General features: G+C 37.1%; 2 protein-coding genes across 2 annotated transcripts; one reads left to right on the top strand and one right to left on the bottom strand.

Annotated features, from left to right (window-relative positions):
• Positions 1-260: 260 nt before the first annotated feature.
• On the bottom strand, positions 261-2,166 carry LOC18607366 (Ribosomal protein L10 family protein). Its single transcript, XM_007041497.3, has 8 exons — positions 2,021-2,166; positions 1,766-1,931; positions 1,578-1,668; positions 1,404-1,462; positions 1,218-1,278; positions 1,014-1,104; positions 851-927; positions 261-726 (listed from the first exon to the last, which is right to left on the bottom strand). Exons 1-8 carry the CDS (start codon positions 2,046-2,048, stop codon positions 610-612), a joined length of 690 nt encoding a protein of 229 aa, XP_007041559.3. The 5' UTR covers positions 2,049-2,166; the 3' UTR covers positions 261-609.
• A 1,365-nt stretch (positions 2,167-3,531) lies between these two features.
• Positions 3,532-7,044, top strand: LOC18607367 (zinc finger/BTB domain protein, putative (DUF1644)). The gene is made up of 3 exons (XM_018115694.2): positions 3,532-3,775; positions 4,201-4,268; positions 5,419-7,044. The coding sequence occupies exon 3, from the start codon at positions 5,432-5,434 to the stop codon at positions 6,518-6,520; it is 1,089 nt and encodes a 362-aa protein (XP_017971183.2). The 5' UTR covers positions 3,532-3,775; positions 4,201-4,268; positions 5,419-5,431; the 3' UTR covers positions 6,521-7,044.
• The last annotated feature ends 234 nt before the right edge of the window (positions 7,045-7,278 follow it).

The raw sequence follows: 7,278 nt of genomic DNA on the forward strand, positions 1-7,278 counted from the left end.
GATCTAGCTGCTTAATGATTGGAATACTGGCTAATCTGACCATAGAGTATCATATCCCAGCAATCCCTTGCTTCATCAGAGTTCTGATGCTTGTCTTAATACCTTCAAGCCGTTAATGATATTGGAAATCAACCATTAGAATTCGAGGAAAATTGAGTCCCGACGTCTCTTCTACATTTGATTTTGAGAATGAGAGCTTGAAAATGGCAACTACATCCATCAAGCAAAGCGAAGGAACAATATGGAAGGGGAGACCAGGGTTGGAGGGTTGAACAGAAAGGGTGATCAATTGCATGCAATTTTTGATATTCTGCAACTCAAATGTAGATTTAATACTACAAACAGAAGATTATACAGAGAAAAGCACATGATGCAAGAATAGAAAAATGACCAAAATTTAGTGCAGCAGCTTACAGAATAACACCAGTCAATGAAACACAATCTAGTCAAGACTTCACCAGCCAGACATCCAGACAAAACTGAGAAACCGCCTACACCACTTCTGCTGCATTACTTTGTAATATTCCATGTTGTCCTCCACAACAATCAAGATGGATACCCATGACCTATAATTCGAATGATCCAACCCCTTTTAATGTGATCTTCTGTCTAGGCAGATTCAACATCCGATTCATCTAGTGCTTCTTTATAAAGTTCAAAGTCCTCGGGGCTCCATCTGCAGATCAAGTTTAGTCGGAAAGTGGCCATTTTGCTCCCCAACAAGCGCTGCAAATAAGTAAAATGTCATCAATATTTCAGTTCCAACAGACAAACACCAAGGGACCAGAATGTTATTAATCCAATATTCCCTTGCTGACTAGGTAAATCTAGGTATAAAACATGAACGAACCAGTAGACGAGCTGACTCAGGTGACAAAGGCTTTCCCTCCTCGCAGACAACAAAGTCTGAAACAAGTTCTACAACACCTGTATACATGAATAAAATTAATATGTAAATTCGACCTTCATATAAACATATGTGGTGCGGAAAACAGAGGCAACAAATATTTTACCTTTGTTCAACCGAACAGGCAGTCCTTGCTTGCGCAAAAAGGGCTCCATCTCATGAGTGAACTGATCCAAAGGACCTTCTAAAAGTTCCACCTGGAAATGATAGAAGCACGTGGATATCCAGATGTTAAAAATCACAGATCCTAAGCTTTGCAGAAAGATAAAAAGATATGATGTAGAACTTGTAAGAGCTTGTCGTTCTCAACCTTTTCGGTTGCAATGCTTCCTGTCCTCGCAAAGTCAGTTTCTTCAAATTTATTAAATAAGCTGCAAACGAATGTTGGACGCAAACATAAATAACTAAACCGAAAACATAAACAAGTGAATCTGAACTTGAATTCTAACAGCCTAAACAGTTGTAATGCAAAAACTATGATATCAAACATACTTACCTCTCCACTTCATCTCTCGGCATGTTGGTAAGAAAGAGTCCAGCATCCCCACGCAGAAGCTATAGAACAATTCAACAACAATGTTAGAAATTGCATAACAAGGAAACATAGCATAAGCTTTAAACATCAACAAAAAAACATAGTTTATTCACAGCATACAGAAGAAAGCAATACCTTAGAAACTTTGTAAAGACCTGGTCTAATCTCATCAGAAGCAGAACGACCTAGTGCAACTTGCATCACTTTATTTGAACCAAGGAAAAATCTGAAGCAAAACCCACCAAATAAAATCAATAAAAATAAAGGAAAACGAATTACAGAAAAGTAAAAGGGTACCTTGAATTTCAAATTTTTGTTTTCACCTGCTGGTAGATTTGAGCTGCTCTCTAAACTCCTTGAGCTTAAGATTCCTCATGTTTTCAAAAGAGAAAACATAGATAGAATTGTAACTTTCCGCAGCTTCCCTTATTGCATTCACTATTGACTCTTTATGTTCCCTTCCCTTCTTCTTTGTCTTTGATAATGAAACTGCAGATATCATGGAAATTCAAACAATTTGAAAACTTCGTAACATAAACAAATATGAAGAAGACCCCGGGAGGAAGAAGAAGACAAACCTATCTTGTTACGCTTGGACTTTGGCATCTTCGACGATCACGACTGCCTGGAGAACGAAAAGGCGGCTGCTCTGCTCTGCTCTGCTACTGCAACTCCTAAAAACCCTTTCAATGGCAATTAGGTTTTGAGCTTATATACGGCGGTTTGCTTCTCGCTATGTTAATGTCCATTTCTGGTCCAATCCTTTTCTAACTATGGCGGATCGAACAGCCCAACACTTTAGCGGGCTTGGATACCTCTTTGCTATATATTGGGCCGGATTGGTGTCTCTTTTTAATATAATTGGGGCGGATTTATCCTAAATATATATATATATATATATATATATATATATATATATATATATTAAAAAGCGCATATTAAAAGAAGTTCTATCTCGGTTTTTTTTCTTTAAATTTTTCGTATATTGAAATTTTCAAAAACCGAATTAATTGAATTTTTATAAATCAAATCAATCAAAAGTAATGGGAATTAAATTATATCGATTGATTCTATTTTCAATTGATTCATATTGAAAATTTCGAAAATCGAATTATTCAAAAATTTTTGAAATTTTATAAAAATAGTAAATTGATTAAAATAAAAATCAAAATAATTGAAATTAAATTATTTTAAAGATAAAAATAATCAAAGTAAATTTGTATTCATGAATCCATATTTCAACCAAAGACATATTTATTAGATGAATAAATATACCTACTCAAGATCTATCTTAATATGAGATACGTGTAGCATGTCACCAGTCAAAACTTATACCTAATTTGGTGTAATTTTAAATTTTAAAAATAAAATTAAAATAATTTTATAAATTACGAATTTATATTCTTAATTAAAAATTATATTTAATAAATAATAAAATATACATATTTTATATATCCAATGCATATTCCATTAGGATCGGGACACAACACACTCTAAATATTGACTCTTTCATACACAATTTTAATATAAGAATCGAGAAAATTTAAATAAATTTTGGTATCATCTGTCAATAAAATTACATTTTTAACCTAAAAAGAATTAAATCCCCTAATTCTCTCCCATATTTATTTCTCATTGACTCTGATTGGCTTTTAAGTTAGGCTATCAACGTGGAATTGGGAAGTAATTCTCAGCCATCATTGGAAGAAAAAAGAAAATGAAAAAATGAGAAAAATAAAAGAAAAGCAAGCAAGGCAGACAGCGCAGCATAAAGCTGAACTTTACTCAACCGTCATAGGCACGTGAGCCGTTAGCCTTTTTTCTATATGACAGAGCATGAACCTCCGTCTGAGCTGCCGTGATCTACACGTGACTCGTTGAGCCCGTTAAACCGGCGCGCGTCTTTTAACAACCTCTCTTCAATGCACGTAAACCGCCTCTGCTGCCAACCCACCAGGTGCGTGCCTTTCATATCACCTTGAAGCGCGTCTACCTAGTTCCTAACCCAAGCACCTCTTCTTTTAAATAAGAGCGTGAATTGCACTTTCTCTACTCCACGCGCCCCCCTTCTTCCCCAGTGAAAGAAGCCATTAATCGGATTCGTCGGGTTATTTCTACGCTACTCTTGGCCCTCTCTCTCTCTCTCTCTCTCTGAAACAAAGCTCTTGGCGCCTATCACTCCCTCTCTTTCCATCCCTCGGTTTCGTCGCCAATTCTTCGGATTTCGTGGCCGAAACCAAAACCCTAATTTCTCTTGCCATCTCTCCCAATTTCATTTTTTATATCTCTTTTAATTTCAAATATTCGCTCTTCATTTCCCCAACGTTTCCCTGGTACGTCCGTCGCTTTATCTTTACCTTTCCCTGTCGAATTTCCGTGTCTCCTTTATTTTATCTTACAGCTTTTGATTTTCTTCTCGAGAGAAGAAAAGAATATCGGAAGATTGATTTCCACTCTTTAAGCTTTGAGGAGACTTATTCCTTTTTTTTTTTTTTAATTTTAATTTTATATTATTTTTTCTACTTTCTTTTTTGTCTTTTATTTTCAAAATTAAATATTGAATTGATAATTGTAGATCTTAGATGGATAAAGTCTGAAGTCCCATGTGGGTAAAATCGTAGGTTCATGTTCTGCTCTTATTATTTAATCAGCAAATTAACTGTATTATCGCGTGAATCTATTGCCAAAGCACGTTGTTTTGATTCTTTAAATCTGTCTATATAATTAAAGCTATTGACTTTGGATGTTTTGTTATCAGATGCATCTTGGTATCTTCAACTAACAACCCATTATCTCGATCTAGATTTCCACAACTTTTACATACAGGTGAGGGTTTTTTCAAGTTCATCCTTTTAAATTATCAATTATCACGTCATATTTGGGTCTGAAATGGGTTTTCTTTTTTTATTGATGTTTTCTTGGTTTTAGTTGTATGTTTGGTATGGTAGATGATCTAATTCGCTTGTATAATGAAGCATGGATGTGAATTGTATTAACGATAAGGGTACATGACTGGGTTTTGCATTACGTTTTCGGTTGAGGAAGCTTGAATTTCGTTTTGCAATTCAGGCGAGGACGGGGAGGTTTTTTTATTCTGATGGTGTATGAATAACTTGTGCGGTACTACACCCTTTTGGATTTAGTTTCTTAAATGAAAAGTTCTTACAAACATTTCAATGTTAGAATATGGCATATCAGTGCAATAGAGAAGAGGATAAGGGCATTGTGAGATTAGAAGAGGACTAGTTGTTTTATCTTCTTTGAGTCATGCAGCATGAAGTTCTTAGTGGTAATAGTTGTGAAATATCCTAGTTTGTCTTTAATTATCAGTTTCTGTCATCAGTTTAGCAGCCTAAGTAGTTGCAAGTAAGGCAGCTTTTTGATTTGGACTAAGATGTGCACACCAGCTTCGATGTTAATTTAGATATGCTGTTTTACGAGTTTGGATATGTGAAAGCTTTCTTTTATGATTATCCGCGCTTTAGTTTTGGTAAAGATGGTGTGTTTGGTGAGCGAGAACAAGAGCCCGTGTTTGATCAAATGTGTGAGAGAGGCCACCAGGCGTCTGTTGCCTCAATAATCAAAGTATCTCACTGTTATTGAGGCATATTTGTTTCTTAAGGATTGCATCTATCTGTTATCAGCTCTTGGACTACTCTTAACACTTTAGATTTGAAATTAGAACGCTGTTGTAATAAGTTTGTTAGAGATCGACCTTACCATGAACATATATGATCCCTTCAGAATTCCTCGGATAATTTCCAACACTATTAAAACACTGGATGCTTAAATAAAAATTACTGAAGGATAGATGAAGTGGGTTACTTTCTTCCACCATAGATGGTTTGTTTATAGGCTTAAAGATACCATTATCTATAGGAAAATTTTAACAACACTGAGTAATTGATCTGTTTTTACCATAATATGTTGGATTCTTTAGTCATAAGATTTTCTGATTCGGCAATATTGTTTCAAGGTGTAGTTTGCAAATGGCGAAAGGTAGCAAAGGACGACGTAGAATTGCTTTCCGGCAATTAAGGCCAACCCCGTACTCGTTGTCCTCTCGTCGTCAAGGGATCTCTGGGGACTTGTACCCCAAAAAATGTTCCAAAACTTTGGATAACAAAGATTGGGAAGATGCAACATGTTCTGTTTGCATGGAGTGCCCTCACAACGCTGTTCTTCTTCTATGTTCATCCTATGACAAGGGCTGCCGTCCCTACATGTGTGGAACTAGCTTCCGATACTCAAACTGCCTTGACCAGTACAAGAAGTTCTACACTAAAGTAGTCTCATCCAATCATGAAGAACCCTTGCATAGTTCTGTTGATAATCCAGTTCTGGCGCCAGGTTCTGGTTGGACTGTTGAAAAGTGTGAAGTAACAGAACTTGCATGTCCACTTTGCAGGGGTCAGGTGAAAGGATGGACTGTGGTGGAACCTGCAAGGGAATTTTTGAATGCTAAAAAGAGAAGCTGCATGCAGGATGATTGCCCCTTTGTTGGGACTTTTAAGGAACTAAGGAAACACATGAGAGCAGATCATCCATGTGCTCGGCCACGTGAAGTGGATCCTACTCTTGAACAGAAATGGAGAAGGCTTGAACGGGAGCGGGAGCGGGAGGATGTGATCAGCACAATAAGGTCAACAATGCCAGGGGCAATGGTTTTTGGTGATTATGTAATAGAAGGAAACCATCATGGTCTTGAAACAGATGAAGAGGATGGGCCTAATGCAGATGCTGCGGAAAGGAATGGAGGTTTTGAGGTAGGATTAGATAGTAATTTTGTGAATTTCTTTCTTCTGCTGCATGCATTTGGGCCATCAGGGAATGACCTTGGTAGACGACCAAGGCAGCCTACTCATGCAGTAGATGAGAATGCTATTGGTATTCGTCACACCTCTCCTGTTGGGGGTCTGGGTTTCTCTGATCAAGATGATGACAATTTTAGTAATGATGACGATGATGATGGTGGCAATATTTCATTGGTTAGCCGCCTCCGCCATCATGGCAGACTTCTTTTGGGACGTTCAGGTAGAAGACGGAGACGAAGAGAAGCCATGGGAGGTCAAATATAGATCAAAGTGATACCTAGAGAGGGGGGAAACAGGAAAGGTTACATATCTCCATAGCGTTAGGCAAAATTTAGGAAAACACATAAAAAGATTAGACTTTAAATTTGCACTGATTTACTTCTCATTCATTTTAGGGGGAATATCTTAATATCGAAAGGCTGGCTGGGAAAGTGGGTGGTGGAAAAGATGGCTGTTTTCCTTTGTTGTTGTGTACTTATTTGGATGTAATTCATAAATTCCTTTCCCTTTCCTCCTATCAGTTGAATTCATCTCGCTATGTAAACATGTAATTTCTTCAGTTAACTTCTGTTAATCATCCACTCCTGTGTATATAGACTTGTGTAGTGTAAAAGAGAAACCTCAGTTCTTTTCACAGGATGAGGATGCATAGAAACTATGCAGATTGAAAAGTCTTAATTTGCTAGAGAACCTTGATTGTATTTTAGGGGCAGGGAATTGAGTCCCGAAATGATTGAAACGTGCTATTGGTTGTTGGTTTTTTCTATGGGATTGCATTCATGTACAAAGTGCTTTTTGCGTGACTGGCTCTCACTCAAATTTTCTGAGTTACTGGTGTATTGATCTCAACTGATGCAATTGACAGTACATGCGTGGGAAATTTTTCTTCGTGGTCCATGACTATTCAGAGTGATTCATTGAATAAATCAGGCAGAAAGTCATGCCAACTTACTACGTAACAAGTGGCCTGGGAAGTTGCAACGTGTGCCCAAGAAATGAGACGGTATAAAGCTGGATGGATG

This window comes from Theobroma cacao, chromosome 2 (assembly GCF_053813885.1).
Source record: "Theobroma cacao isolate CCN51 chromosome 2, ASM5381388v1, whole genome shotgun sequence".
Taxonomy (NCBI): Eukaryota; Viridiplantae; Streptophyta; class Magnoliopsida; order Malvales; family Malvaceae; genus Theobroma; species Theobroma cacao.